This window comes from Entelurus aequoreus, linkage group LG05, assembly GCF_033978785.1.
Source record: "Entelurus aequoreus isolate RoL-2023_Sb linkage group LG05, RoL_Eaeq_v1.1, whole genome shotgun sequence".
NCBI classification, from domain to species: Eukaryota; Metazoa; Chordata; class Actinopteri; order Syngnathiformes; family Syngnathidae; genus Entelurus; species Entelurus aequoreus.
The window spans coordinates 86,483,253-86,499,124 of NC_084735.1; the positions used below are offsets into that span (position 1 = coordinate 86,483,253).

General features: G+C 37.6%; 1 protein-coding gene across 2 annotated transcripts; it reads left to right on the forward strand.

The window, feature by feature from the left end:
- The first annotated feature begins 1,206 nt into the window (after positions 1-1,206).
- Positions 1,207-13,097, forward strand: LOC133649902 (protein shisa-like-2A). 2 transcript variants are annotated; one of them, XR_009826168.1, is made up of 4 exons: positions 1,207-1,428; positions 7,156-7,292; positions 7,512-7,757; positions 12,363-13,097. XR_009826168.1 is itself a non-coding variant. In XM_062046598.1 (3 exons), the coding sequence occupies exons 1-3, from the start codon at positions 1,247-1,249 to the stop codon at positions 7,685-7,687; spliced, it is 495 nt and encodes a 164-aa protein (XP_061902582.1). In that variant the 5' UTR covers positions 1,207-1,246; the 3' UTR covers positions 7,688-8,246. The 2 variants fall into 2 exon arrangements, 1 of the variants encoding a protein (XP_061902582.1); XM_062046598.1 differs by lacking the exon at positions 12,363-13,097 and having other exon boundaries at positions 7,512-8,246.
- Positions 13,098-15,872: the final 2,775 nt, after the last annotated feature.

Below are 15,872 nucleotides of genomic sequence, written 5' to 3' on the forward strand. Positions count from 1 at the left end.
GCAAAGTGGAAAAGTGTTATGTGGTCTGACGAGTCCACATTTCAAATTGTTTTTGGAAATCCGGATTGTTATAGGCGCAAAGTTCAAAAGTTAGCATCTGTGATGGTATGGGGGTGTATTAGTGCCCAAGACATGGGTAACTTACACATGTGTGAAGGCACCATTAATGCTGAAAGGTACATACAGGTTTTGGAGCAACATATGTTGCCATCCAAGCAACGTTGCCATGGACGCCCCTGCTTATTTCAGCAAGACAATACAAAGCCACGTGTTACAACAGCGTGGCTTCATAGTAAAAGAGTGCGGGTACTAGACTGGCCTGCCTGTAGTCCAGACCTGTCTCCCATTGAAAATGTGTGGCGCATTATGAAGCCTAAAATAGCAGAAGGGAGACCCCCGGACTGTTGAACAACTTAAGCTGCACATCAAGCAAGAATGGGAAAGCTTCAAAATGTGTCTCCTCAGTTCCCAAACATTTACTGAGTGTTGTTAAAAGGAAAGGCCATGTAACACAGTGGTAAAAATGCCCCTGTGCCAACTTTTTTGCAATGTGTTGCTGCCAATAAATTCTAAGTTAATGATTATTTGCACCAAAAAAAAGAAGTTGCGCAGTTCCATCATTAAACATCTTGTCCTTGCAGTCTATTCAATTGAATATACGTTGAAAAGGATTTGCAAATCATTGTGTTCAGTTTTTATTTACCATTTACCCAACGTGCCGACTTCACTGCTTTTGGGTTTTGTAAACGTTGTGTATTGGATGTCATTCAGAGGGCTTTGTGAGCAGAATGGAGGAGCTCCCGCTGATTCCATTGTTGGCTGACTCTTGCTAACATCTATTTACGATTTAGAATGCATTAAAAAAAAAAAAAGAACAACCTTTTCTTGTCTTACATAAGGCTTGAGAATGACGGGGGGAAAAAAAATAATAATTAGGAGGCCTGTACATAAAGACATCATAGAATCCGTGTGTGAGTATAGTGTGGTGTACTTAGTGTCGGTGCTCACATTGATGGGAGGGACACGGTGTTATAAACATAACATGTGACGGGGGGAGAGAGAGAGAGGGGCTCTATCATTCTTCCACCATTCATCATGACCACACACACACACACACACACACACACACACACACACACACACACCCACACACACACACACACACACAGAGAGAGACGCGCACTCTCACACCCGGCCAACAAGTCCTCCCTGGTTTCCTTGGCATCCTTCTTCCCCTCCGGGCAGCATGAGCTCCGAGTGCAGCAGCTACCTCAACACCAACGGCGTGTTGGTGGACGCCTTCTTCTGCCCCAAAGCCGGAAGTGACGCCGCCGCCGGGTTCTGCTGCGGATTTAATGACCTGAAGTATTGCTGCGATGACCCCGACAGCTTCTACCCCGACGACTACGCGTACATGTGGTGGCTGAGGTGAGTTGGAAACTTTTTTTGTGTGTGTGTGTGAGTCGGATTCTTTGAAATGTTAGGGGATTTGCAAAATGTCCAGAATATGATGAGATGTACTCACATGATCAAGGAACACTAAGCAAATGAGCAAAAACCTTTTTTTTTTTTTTTTTTTTTTTTTAAGGTTTTCATAAATTTGACTGCTGAAATAATATAATATGCAATATTATATAATGTAAATGATCATTTATTGTCATTGCGGTATATATTATTAATAGTTAGCCACTCATCAGCCCAAGCTCATATGCTTAAGTTTTCTGCAAATAACTCAGCATACATTTGTTTTAAATTGAAATGAACCAATCTCTGCACTTTTTGACATCAAACGTGAATTTATTTTGAAGTATGTTTTATGGACAGACGGATAAATTGTTCATGATTTTGTGCAAAATAATAATAATAATAATAATAATAGATTTTATTTGTAAAAAAGCACTTTACATTGAGTAAACAACCTCAAAGTGCTACAGTGTATTAAAAATAATAATAAAATACAAATAAAAAGGTAATAAAAAAAATTAAAAAAATAAAAACTAGAACAGCCAAATAGCTAACACTAGTATGCATGTATCTTAAAAAAAAGGCTTTTTTTTAAAAAAAGAAGCGTTTTTAAGCCTTTTTTTAAAAGCATCCACAGTCTGGGGTGCCCTCAGGTGGTCAGGGAGAGCGTTCGCGTTCCACAGACTGGGAGCGGCGGAGCAGAGAGCCCGGTCTCCCATTGTTCGTAGCTTTGTCCTCGGAGCTTGGAGGAGGTTAGCCTGCCCGGAGCGGAGGTGTCGTGTGGAGGATTTGGGGGTGAGTAGTAAATAGCAGATTTAACATAGCTAGTGCAGTCGTAGCTCAACCTAGGATCTTAATTGATTCTAAGAACTCTTAACGCCCTGAGATCAGTTTTGACCATTGAAATTCCCAACCAATATTCTACAACACAGATACAACGTTGAAACAACATGTTTTTTTGACAATGTTTAATAAATGTTGGGTTCTGAAAATTATTTTATAATTGAAATTTGGTCATTTCCCAACCAATATTCTACAACTTAAATGCAACGTTGAAACAACATGCTTTTTGACAACGTTTAATCAATGTCGGGTTCTGACAATGATTTTTTCATTAAAATTTGGTCATTTCCCAACCGATATTCTACAACACAAATACAACGTTGAAACAACATGCTTTTCTGACAATGTTTAATCAATGTTGGGTTCTGACAATTTTTTTGAAATTGAAATTTGGTCATTTCTCAACCAATATTCTACAACAAAAATGCAAGGTTAAATCAAAGTACTTCTTGACAACGTTTATTCAATGTCAGGTTCAGACGTTGATTTGATCATTAAAATTTGCTAATTTCCCAAATAATATTCTACAACACAAATACAACGTTGAAACAACATGCTTTTTGACAACGTTTAATCAATGTTGGGTTCTGACGTTTATTGGACCATTGAGTGTTGGTCAATTCCCGACCAATATTCTACAACACAAATGCAAGGTTAAATCAAAGTACTTCTTGACAACGTTTATTCAATGTCAGGTTCAGACGTTGATTTGATCATTAAAATTTGCTAACTTCCCAAATAATATTCTACAACTTAAATACAACGTTGAAACAACATGCTTTTTGACAACGCTTATTCAATGTCAGGTTCAGAGGTTTATTTCATCATTGAAATTTGGTAATTTCCCAACCAATATTCTACAACACAAATACAATGTTGAAACAACATGCTTTTTGACAACGTTTAATCAATGTTGGGTTCTGACAATGATTTTATCATTGAAATTTAGTCATTTCCCAACCAAGATTCTACAACTTAAATACAACGTTGAAACAACATGCTTTTTGACAACGTTTATTCAATGTCAGGTTCAGAGGTTTATTTCATCATTGAAATTTGGTAATTTCCCAACCAATATTCTACAACACAAATACAACGTTGAAACAACATGCTTTTTGACAAGGTTTAATCAATGTTGGGTTCTGATGTTTATTCGACCATTGAGTGTTGGTCAATTCCCAACCAAGATTCTACAACTTAAATACAACGTTGAAACAACATGCTTTTTGACAACGTTTATTCAATGTAAGGTTCAGATGTTGATTTGATCATTGAAATTTGGTCATTTCCCAACCAATATTCTACTACACAAATACAACGTTGAAACAACATGCTTTTTGACAACGCTTATTAAATGTTGGGTTCTGACGTTTATTCGACCATTGAGTGTTGGTCAATTCCCAACCAATATTCTACAACAAAAATACAAGGTTAAATCAAAGTACTTCTTGACAACGTTTATTCAATGTCAGGTTCAGACGTTGATTTGATCATTAAAATTTGCTAACTTCCCAACTAATATTCTACAACACAAATACAACGTTGAAACAACATGCTTTTTGACAACGTTTATTCAATGTCAGGTTCAGAGGTTTATTTCATCATTGAAATTTGGTCATTTCCCAACCAATATTCTACAACACAAATACAATGTTGAAACAACATGCTTTTTGACAAGGTTTAATCAATGTTGGGTTCTGACAATGATTTTATCATTGAAATTTGGTCATTTCCCAACCAAGATTCTACAACTTAAATACAACTTTGAAACAACATGCTTTTTGACAACGTTTATTCAATGTCAGGTTCAGAGGTTTATTTCATCATTGAAATTTGGTCATTTCCCAACCATTTTTCTACGGCACAAATATAACGTTGAAACAACATGCTTTTTGACAACGTTTATTCAATGTCAGGTTCAGAGGTTTATTTCATCATTGAAATTTGGTCATTTCCCAACCATTTTTCTACGGCACAAATATAACGTTGAAACAACATGCTTTTTGACTATGTTTAATCAATGTTGGGTTGTGACGTTGATTTGACCATTGAGTTTAGGTCTTCTTTCAACCAATATTCTACAACACAAATTCAACGTTGAAACAACACGCTTTTTGACAACGTTTAATCAATGTTGGGTTCTGACGTTTATTCGACCATTGAATGTTGGTCAATTCCCAACCAATATTCTACAACAAAAATGCAAGGTTAAATCAAAGTACTTCTTCACAACGTTTATTCAATGTCAGGTTCAGACGTTGATTTGATCATTGAAATTTGCTAACTTCCCAACTAATATTCTACAACACAAATACAACATGCTTTTTGACAACGTTTATTCAATGTCAGGTTCAGAGGTTTATTTCATCATTGAAATTTGGTCATTTCCCAACCATTTTTCTACGGCACAAATATAACGTTGAAACAACATGCTTTTTGACTATGTTTAATCAATGTCGGGTTGTGACGTTGATTTGACCATTGAGTTTAGGTCTTCTTTCAACCAATATTCTACAACACAAATTCAACGTTGAAACAACACGCTTTTTGACAACGTTTAACCAATGTTGGGTTCCGACATTAATTTGACCATTGAATTTTGGTCATTTCCCAAATAATATTGTACAACACAAATACAACGTTGAAACAACATGCTTTTTGACGACGTTTAATCAATGTCGGGTCCTGACGTTGATTTGACCATTGAAATTTGGTCCTTTTCCAACCAATATTCTACGACACAAATACAGCTTGATGTTTATTCAATGTCAGGTCGTGACGTTGATTTAACATTGAAACTTGGTCATTTCATTGGACACCAACGTTGTCTCAATTTACAAGTACTATTTTGCAACTGTCAGGTTCAAACACTGATGACAAATTATAATCAGACAATCTGCGTTCCTTCCTCTTGTCCTCGGTTCCCCGTCAGTCGTCAGATCCCAGCCCGGGTGAAGAAAAAGCAGCTCCTCAATGGGAGATGTGGGTGCCATGGTCTTCTGATTTTACTCACCCGGCTGGAATCGTCAGACGTGTTGGAACCCGGCTCGAAGGATCAAGAAGATGTCAGGTTCAAACACTGATGACATCTAATAATCAGACAAGAAGCAAGGAATCATGCAGAGAAAGAGTTCAATTTAGCTCATGAGTAGACACATGTGGCTGTATTGTAGTTACACACTGCAGCTACTCACCTACTTTGAGGCGTCCGGTAAATTCGTGTTTTGAGATCGAGAAATTTCAGTAAGTCTGGATTTGTTTTTTCTACTGCTTTCCAGTCTTTACATTTTAACTCGTCTTTTGGACTAACCTTTGGTTTATTTGTCCCTTTTTGAGAATTTAGAGTGATCCGTCGTCCCCTACAGAGCCGAACTTATAAGGACTACTTTTTCTTTGTTGTAAGATAGTGGTTTAATTTATTATTGTGGTACACGTCGCTTCTGCTGGAGGTTTTTCCCCCAGTGGAGGTGTCTTGCCTAATGCGTCCACAATAACCCACTATTACTTCTCACAACTTTAGTATGGAGTGATAGCCTAGTGGCGATCACTCCCACACACTCTCACGTTCACACATTTTACACTCGTTTCGAAGTTACGAAGTTTCAGTTCTCACGGACTCCGGCGTCCTTCTGTGGCCTCTTCTGTTTTAGAATTTTCGGTCCTTAATTTGGCTTATTATCAATGTTGAGTTTTACGGAAGTTTCATTCTTTGCTGACTCCGCCGTCCTTCTGATTCTGGCGTCCTTCTGTGGCCTCTTCTGTTTTAGAATTTTCAGTCCTTAATTTGGCTTATTTTCAATGTTGAATTTTACGGAAGTTTCATTCTTTGCGGACTCAGCCGTCCTTCTGATTCTTAGGCCTTTTTACCTGTTAGAGCATAGGATTCACAGGGTTTGTCTATGCGTTGTAACCCTTAGTCACACGCTTTTTCTATGCGTCGTAACCCTTAGCTACACGCCTTTTCTATGCATCGTAACCCTTAGTTACATACTTTTTTATTTTTCTCTCTATGCGTCGTAACACTCAGTCACACTCAGATTCCTTTGTAATTCAAAACATACTCACTGAAATCTGCGTTCCTTCCTCTTGTCCTCGGTTCCCCGTCAGTCGTCAGATCCCAGCCCGGGTGAAGAAAAAGCAGCTCCTCAATGGGAGATGTGGGTGCCATTGTCTTCTGATTTTACTCACCCGGCTGGAATCGTCAGACGTGTTGGAACCCGGCTCGAAGGACCAAGAAGATGTCAGGTTCAAACACTGATGACATCTAATAATCAGACAAGAAGCAATGAATCATGCAGAGACAGAGTTCAATTTAGCTCATGAGGAGACACTTGGGCTGTATTCTAGTTACAGATCCAAACTACGTTCTAAAAATCAAGCCTGCGTGCCTCCTCTATTTATTAGGAATGGCCCTATTACATCACTGTCGCTGAGGGAAGGGGGTAATCTCGACAACTCCAGTTAGACACAATATATGATTATACAAATATGTTGACACTTGGTGCTATCGCCCAGTCTCTGCTTTGTCTGCGTCCCGGTACCCAACGTTCGGCCTTGGCAGTCAGCAGGCCGAGTCTGGACACAACACTGATAAAGAGGCTAGCAATCTTTTGGATTGCTAGCTCCGCACAAATACAAAAATACCACTTCAGCATGATTGACAATACTTTATAGCAATTGGCCCTTAAGTATGAAGTTATGATGTTTATATATACATCATTACTCTAACAGCAACGTTGTTTCAAAGTCAGTTCGAAAGGACATTTCACGTATGACCAACGTTGTATCAATGTCTTGGTCCAGCTGGGAAGTAATTTATTATCCTATCTCATCTTTTCTTCTCCTCAGCATCTGGGCTCTCGTTGGCCTGTCTTTTGCAGCCGTGGTCCTCCTTGCCTTCCTCGTCACCGTGTGTGTTCTTTGCTACCTTGTCATTGTCACCAAACCCAGTCGTCTTGACAACAACATCCTCTTGCGACCACCAGGTTTGTAGGCTCGCGGGCATTGTTCGCAATGTCACTCACATATTATTACCTCGTTTAATTGTCGTATATGTTGTCCCAATGCATTTCTCCCTTCTTTCCCCTGTAGCAACCCAAGGACGTACAGTGAACGATTCCTTTCGCTACGACCACTGAAGAGAATAATGAGAATGTCTGAAGTCCCTTTAAGCTCGGATATGCTTCTTCTGTGTGCGTTCACAGAAGGCGAGGGAGCCGGTGTGTCGAGAGCAACGTGCGTCTCCGGTCCACAGGGTTTCAGACAACACTTCATGAGCAGAAAGCTTCATTCTGACAACCAGTCCGCGGATCCGGAGCGCCTGTTCCAGAGATGCTTCACAGCGACCGCGACAAGTGTCGGAGTGGAGAGACCCTCATAATCACCAAAGGGCCTGTACATTCAACAAAAGACTGACTGGTTGAGGAGGGAACATCTTTTTTTGTTTTCATGTACGTGATTGTGTCTTATTATTGACATGCACCAAGCACAGAATATTTACAGTGGATGTATCAAAAAATGGATGTTTAACAATATTGTGCTGGTATCGGTGCAGAACTGCCCGTTTACTTTTGTGAACAGGATGTGAGTAATGTCGTCTTTGTAAAAGGCAGAATTGCTGAAGATAATTTTGTGTGGGTGGAACTACTGATGCCTTGCCCTTGCGCGCTTTCTTTGTCAACATTCACTCAGAATTCAAACTCAAGGTAAAACGCCATTGTGCCAAAGGCCCCCGAATGTTCGCCGGTAGACCAAGGTGTTGGACTAGCGAGCTAAATCTGTCGTGCGTCTTAGCCATTTAGGCCTAGTGGTTAGAGTGTCCGCCCTGAGATCTGTAGGTCGTGAGTTCAAACCCCGGCCGAGTCATACCAAAGACTATAAAAAATGGGACCCATTATCTCCCTGCTTGGCACTCAGCATCAAGGGTTGGAATTGGGGGTTTGTGGGGGGGGTTGTGCCAGGACCGGCCTCGAAGACAGCGACGGGTGAGTAGATGGCCCAGGTGGGCCTTGTTATCTAATCACCTGTCGTCTTTATTAGCAGCAGCCGGAATGAGACACGCTGTTGGAGTTGGTGGTGCTGCTGAGCGGACGCAGGAGAGAAAGACAGTTTGCTGGAAAGCCAAAGCCTCTGCACATTGATGGAAATAAAACGGTGTTATGCCCTGAATTCCGGGCTCTCCTGGCAGTGTGTGGTGGTCCGAAGAACCCACTGGAGGGCAACCTCTAAATTTGGCGCCCCACAAACCGGACCAACGTGTCTCAATCCGGCTGCTGCTAATAAAGGCGACATGTGATTAGATAACAAGGCCCACCTGGGCCATCTACTCACCCGTCGCTGTCTTCGAGGCCGGTCCTGGCACACCCCGTTCCGCGGCACGCCCCCCTCCACGGGGTTAAATCACCAAAAATGATTCCCGGGCGCGGCCACCGCTGCCGCCCACTGCTCCCCTCACCTCCCAGAGAGTGAACAAGGGGATGGGTCGAATGCAGAGGACAAATTTCACCACACCTAGTGTGTGTGACAATCATTGGTACTTTCACTTTAACTTGAACTGTTTAGGGCTGCTGAGAACTGGGCTAGTTAGCGCAACACGGCTAACGCCAGCAAGCGTGTCCACGGCGTCTAAAGTTACAAAGCAACTCCGCTCGAACTGGCCCATATTTTGGGGCCCTCTACTGAGCGTCATAGTTTAGTGCACAGGTATCCAACTCAAGGCCCTTGTTTTCAGCAGGCTGCATGGCAAAATGAATAGCGGCAGATCCACTAAGGAATGGGACCGTGGAAGTACACTCGTGTACTTCCAAGTTGTTCCAAATTGAACTTTATTATCTGCTCAATTCTTGTTTTCAAAGGCAAATAAATGGATTATTTTTCAAATACCAAACTATAGTTTATAACTCGTATTTGAAATAAAAGTTAGAATTTCCGATCCATCCAAAGTCAAAATTGTAAAAAGAAAACATTAAAGTAGGGATGGGATTCATATGGCCCCATTCCTGGGTGGATCTGGTCTGACAGGAAGAGGGGGATGGGGGTGTATTAGTTTTGCAATGCAGTCTGCTGAAAATTATGGAAAGCGCCACTCTACATAGCAACTGACGCGGTGGTCAAAGTTGGAATCGCCGCAAAACACATTTTAGGATTATTCAACATAAAGTGGATTCGTCACGTTTCATGTGTCAGGTAAACCGCGCCGAATGGGGCCGTATGAGTACTTTAGAGTTGGAATACTTCAGCATGTACAGTAACTGTTAGGTGTGTAAAAAAAATAAAATAAGAAAAATAAAAAAAAAATAAAAAAAAATCGAGTTTCGAATTAATGCCGTTTTTAATTTGCAACGGTTCTTTAAAAAAAATAAAAATCGATTTTTATTTGTATTTATTTTATTTTTTAATCTGTCCTGTCCAACCACTCAGGCAAATCATATTGTTGATGTAGAGCAGGGGTGTCCAAAGTGCGGCCCGGGGGCCATTTGCGGCCCGCAGCTAATTGTTTACCGGCCCCCCACACATTCTGGAAATACTATTGTAAAAATAAAAAAGAACATTAAAAAAAGTTGAATGAGGTGAAATCTAACGAGAAAAAGTTGATAATAATAATAATAATAATGACAAAAAATCCATGTTATAATGAATTATTTTCAGGGCTCCAATTACTTCAAATATTTCACTTTAAAATGTTTTATGTGGTAAATATTGCATATATTGTGTAGTAGCCATATAAAAACATCAAAGTTTTCTTTGACAAAAGCGCATAAAACAAACAAAATAATAGTTCCAGCATAAAATGGACAGATATATCTGAAGTTGACCTCGTAACTTAAGTGTTGAAAGTCAAAGAAAAACCTAATAAAAATGTATCACTTTATGAGTGGGGCACCTTTTGGAACCCAAATATATTTAGTGATTTTTTTATTTATCTTTTCACTGTGATGACTCAAAAATATGAAATAATTAAAATCAATGGTGTCCTGCATTATTGATCTTTTAGGGCTCTAAGTACCAAATACTGCATATTTCAGTTTTACTATAAAAAAAAACTAAGTTGTTTTTGACAGAAAAGCCATAATACATTTTTTTTTAATTTGTATTACTTTATATCAACTTGAAGTTGCTATAGAGCAGGGGTCACCAACGCGGTGCCCGCGGGCACCAGGTAGCCCGTAAGGACCAGATGAGTAGCCCGCTGGCCTGTTCTAAAAATAGCTCAAATAGCAGCACTTACCAGTGAGCTGCCTTTATTTTTTTAATTGTATTTATTTACTAGCAAGCTGGTCTCGCTTTGCCCGACATTTTTAATTCTAAGAGAGACAAAACTCAAATAGAATTTGAAAATCCAAGAAAATATTTTAAAGACTTGGTCTTCACTTGTTTAAATAAATTCATTAATTTTTTTACTTTGCTTCTTATAACTTTCAGAAAGACAATTTTAGAGAAAAAATACAACCTTAAAAATGATTTTAGGATTTTTAAACACATATACCTTTTTACCTTTTAAATTCCTTCCTCTTCTTTCCTGACAATTTAAATCAATGTTCAAGTAAATTTATTGTTTTTATTGTAAAGAATAATAAATACATTTTAATTCAATTCTTCATTTTAGCTTCTGTTTTTTCGACGAAGAATATTTGTGAAACATGTCTTCAAACTTATTATGATTAAAATTCAAAAAAATTATTCTGGCAAATCTAGAAAATCTGTAGAATCAAATTTAAATCTTATTTCAAAGTCTTTTGAATTTCTTTTAAAATTTTTGTTCTGGAAAATCTAGAAGAAATAATGATTTGTCTTTGTTAGAAATATAGCTTGGTCCAATTTGTTATGTATTCTAACAAAGTGCAGATTGTATTTTAACCTATTTAAAACATGTCATCAAAATTCTAAAATTAATCTTAATCAGGAAAAATGACTAATGATGTTCCATAAATTATTTTTTTAATTTTTTCAAAAACATTCGAATTAGCTAGTTTTTCTCTTCTTCTTTTTTCGGTTGAATTTTGAATTTTAAAGAGTCGAAATTGAAGATAAACTATGTTTCAAAATGTAATTGTCATTTTTTTCATGTTTTCTCCTCTTTTAAACCGTTCAATTAAGTGTAAATATCATTAATTATTAATAATAACATAGAGTTAAAGGTAAATTGAGCAAATCGGCTATTTCTGGCAATTTATTGAAGTGTGTATCAAACTGGTAGCCCTTCGCATTAATCACTACCCAAGAAGTAGCTCTTGCTTTCAAAAAGGTTGGTGACCCCTGTTTTATATCAACTTGAAGTTGCTATAGAGATTTACTGAAAGCGTTAAATAATTTAAAAATAATAATAATCTGACTTATTTTTAACATTTTAATGACTGAGACCCTTTATGGTCCCCGGGACCCCTAAAGGTAAAATAAATAAAAAAATGCATATATTTTGTTATGGTTTGAAAATGAAAAATATCAAAATGGCCCCCACATGTTTTAATTTTTCTGTGTGCGGCCCTCAGTGGAAAAAGTTTGGACACCCCTGATGTAGATGATCTATTTCTGCTGTACACATTTACTTTAGAAAAGACAAGTGTTGGGTACTTCTCCTGTTGCCTTATTTGTATTTGACTTTATTACACGTTTGGGTAGAATTTTTTTAAAAAAATTTTTAAACCTGTTTTCTTTTAAATAATATAGAACTTGATCATACCTATTTTATGGAGGAATGTAGTTCGTCATAGAACTGGCACCCGATCTATTAAAAAAGTATTGATTTTAAATCGAGATTTGAATTGAGACTCGATTCTGAATCGAATCGTTACCCCCCTAAGACCCACAGCCCTAGTAAGTGTGTAGAGTAGTTAGTACCAGCCCAAAAGTTCTCTTTAGGTTCCATGCTGCAGTTTTGAAGCCACATCGTTGACCTTTTTGCTCAGGGACTGAATGTTAAGTACAGATTTTCTGTAAAGCCAGAACAAAAAGTGACCACAGGATGTTTACGCGGTCCTGGGAACCAAACACTTTCTAATCAATTCTGTCAATTCTGCTTTTAATTGTGCTTTTTATCTGCTTTGTCATTCATTTAGAAACAGATACCATGTACTTCACACTGTGTGTATTCAATACACGGGACAAACACACCACATGTACTGACTACACCCGGTGTTCCAGCAAATCTATACTCCAGACCTGGGCAAATTAAGGACCGGGGGCCACATGCGGCTTCTCAATCTGGCCCGCCGGACATTCCCAAATATTTGTTTTAGTTTTTTAAGATGGAAACTCTAGCTGGCATTATGATGTGCAATGATGTTTTCAAATGACCGTAAGTCCTGAACTATACAAAGTATTTCAATGGTTTGTGTCAGGTTCCAACACTGATGACATCTATTAAACAAGACAAGAAGCAAAGAATCCAACTCAATTGAGGAGAAACGTGTGTCACCCATGCTCTGGCGAAAGATTGTACGCCACCTCTTTTTATTTGGATTTTCCCTGTTGACATAACAACAGCTGTTTCTAAAGGAATGGGGAGTATGTAATCAGTCATTGTTTTCGGTCACATTACCACAAAATAAAAAGATGCCTCGGGCTTGGGCTAGTCCTGGATTCAGCTTGAGCAGGTCTTCGATGACAATAGATAACCCCCTCCCGTATCCTCCCATCGTACACAATGGAATTTTCCAAGCCTTTGCTTGGTGCAACAAAGACAACCTCTTGTCTGTTCATTGGGAAGTTTAGAGAACGGAAAGTTTGTTGATAATTTACATACAATTTTTCTGACAGTAGGAATCTGCGCTTTTGCATGATATACTAGTTACTGTGGTAATCTAATTAGTTAATATCGTAATCTACGTCACAGCAACTCGGACGAGGGTGGGTGGGGAGTGTTTCCAGATTTTTACAACAAAGTTCTAAAGCTTAGTGATGTACCAGATGTATCAGATTGTAGGTGGATTTGTTTTGTTCACCCTTTGCGTTCATATTTCGCTGTTTGTTGCATTTTCGTTGCGTTTCGCTTGATTGTAAAACATGCCAATCGAGAGGGTGTGTGACGTTCATATGTTGTCAATATTCACCGTTTTAATATTTATTTTCATGTACATTCCTGGTGTCTCATTCAGTACAAACATTTAAAATTCCATTTTTTTTTTTTTTTAGCTGTCTGTCATAAAGTTTTTAGCATTCAATTAGACATTATTAGGAGGTTTTGTATTAGTGTTCCTGAAAATCTGATATACCGGCCCCCAGACACACTTTTTTTCTCTAAATGGGGCCCCCCCCCGAGTCATAATAATTGCCCAGGCCTGCCATAGACCACCTCAAGATATGCAATGAAAATGTGTGGATTTTCCAACTCTGTATAGATGTGTTAGTACTATGCAGTTTTTTTGACAACACCCGGATCATAAAAAGGCAAAAACTACACCTGAAATGGCCAACAATCGCCACAATGACGACGTAACGCATGAACCAATTTGCGCTACATACACTACCGTTCAAAAGTTTGGGGTCACATTGAAATGTGCTTATTTTTGAAGGAAAAGCACTGTACTTTTCAATGAAGAAAACTTTAAACTAGTCTTAACTTTAAAGAAATACACTCGGGCACCAGGTAGCCCGTAAGGACCAGATGAGTAGCCCGCTGGCCTGTTCTAAAAATAGCTCAAATAGCAGCACTTACCAGTGAGCTGCCTCTATTTTTTAAATTGTATTTATTTACTAGCAAGCTGGTCTCGCTTTGCCCGACATTTTAATTCTAAGAGAGACAAAACTCAAATAGAATTTGAAAATCCAAGAAAATATTTTAAAGACTTGGTCTTCACTTGTTTAAATAAATTCATTAATTTTTTGACTTTGCTTCTTATAACTTTCAGAAAGACAATTTTAGAGAAAAAAATACAACTTTAAAAATGATTTTAGGATTTTTAAACACCTATACCTTTTTACCTTTTAAATTCCTTCCTCTTCTTTCCTGACAATTTAAATCAATGTTCAAGTAAATTTATTTTTTTTATTGTAAAGAATAATACATACATTTTAATTTAATTCTTCATTTTAGCTTCTGTTTTGTCGACGAAGAATAGTTGTGAAATATTTCTTCAAACTTATTATGATTAAAATTCAAAAAAAATATTCTGGCATATCTAGAAAATCTGTAGGATCAAATTTAAATCTTATTTCAAAGTCTTCTGAATTTCTTTTAAAAACTTTGTTCTGGAAAATCTAGAAGAAATAATGATTTGTCTTTGTTAGAAATATAGCTTGGTCCAATTTGTTATATATTCTAACAAAGTGCAGATTGGATTTTAACCTATTTAAAACATGTCATCAAAATTCTAAAATTAATCTTAATCAGGAAAAATTACTAATGATGTTCCATAAATTCTTTTTTTAATTTTTTAAAAAACATTCGAATTAGCTAGTTTTTCTCTTCTTTTTTTTTCGGTTGAATTTTGAATTTTAAAGAGTCGAAATTGAAGATAAACTATGTTTCAAAATTTAATTGTCATTTTTTTCGTGTTTTCTCCTCTTTTAAACCGTTCAATTAAGTGTAAATATCATTAATTATTAATAATAACATAGAGTTAAAGGTAAATTGAGCAAATTGGCTATTTCTGGCAATTTATTGAAGTGTGTATCAAACTGGTAGCCCTTCGCATTAATCACTACCCAAGAAGTAGCTCTTGCTTTCAAAAAGGTTGGTGACCCCTGCTCTATACATTGCTAATGTGGTAAATGACTATTCTAGCTGCAAATGTCTGGTTTTTGGTGCAATATCTACATAGGTCCATTTCCAGCAACTATCACTCCAGTGTTCTAATGGTACAATGTGTTTGCTCATTGGCTCAGAAGGGTAATTGATGATTAGAAAACCCTTGTGCAATCATGTTCACACATCTGAAAACACTTTAGCTCGTTACAGAAGCTACAAAACTGACCTTCCTTTGAGCAGATTGAGTTTCTGGAGCATCACATTTGTGGGGTCAATTAAACGCTCAAAATGGCCAGAAATAGATGAACTTTCATCTGAAACTCGACAGTCTATTCTTGTTCTTAGAAATTAAGGTTATTCCACAAAATTGTTTGGGTGATCCCAAACTTTTGAACGGTAGTGTACATCCTGTACATACTGTACATACTGTACGTCATGCAGCTGTGTTATTGTGGACATGTGTCAACGATCCGTCTTGAATCAGAATGTGTCTGCTTTTGTAACCTAAAACTGAACTCGGTTTTTCAATTAATTGTATTTGTGTTGTCACAGCAACCCACTTCACATTCTAATTTATATTAATTAAGGTTTCCTCATTTTCGACATGAACGTTCCAGATTGAAAAGAAAACACGTCGAATGTCAGTCGTTTGTCTGCAACAAAAGATTAAATAATACATCTCGAAAGTTAATGAAGAATTTAGTCATGTTTTTCATGGGAACTCTCGTGGGTAGAACGTGGGCTTCCCAGGTAGAAGATATGTAAATGATTAGGATAATGAGAGAATGAAATAATTACAGCATATGTATTATTTGGATGTGTCTGTATACCAAATGAACCAATTACAGAAATATATATATATATATATATATATATATAT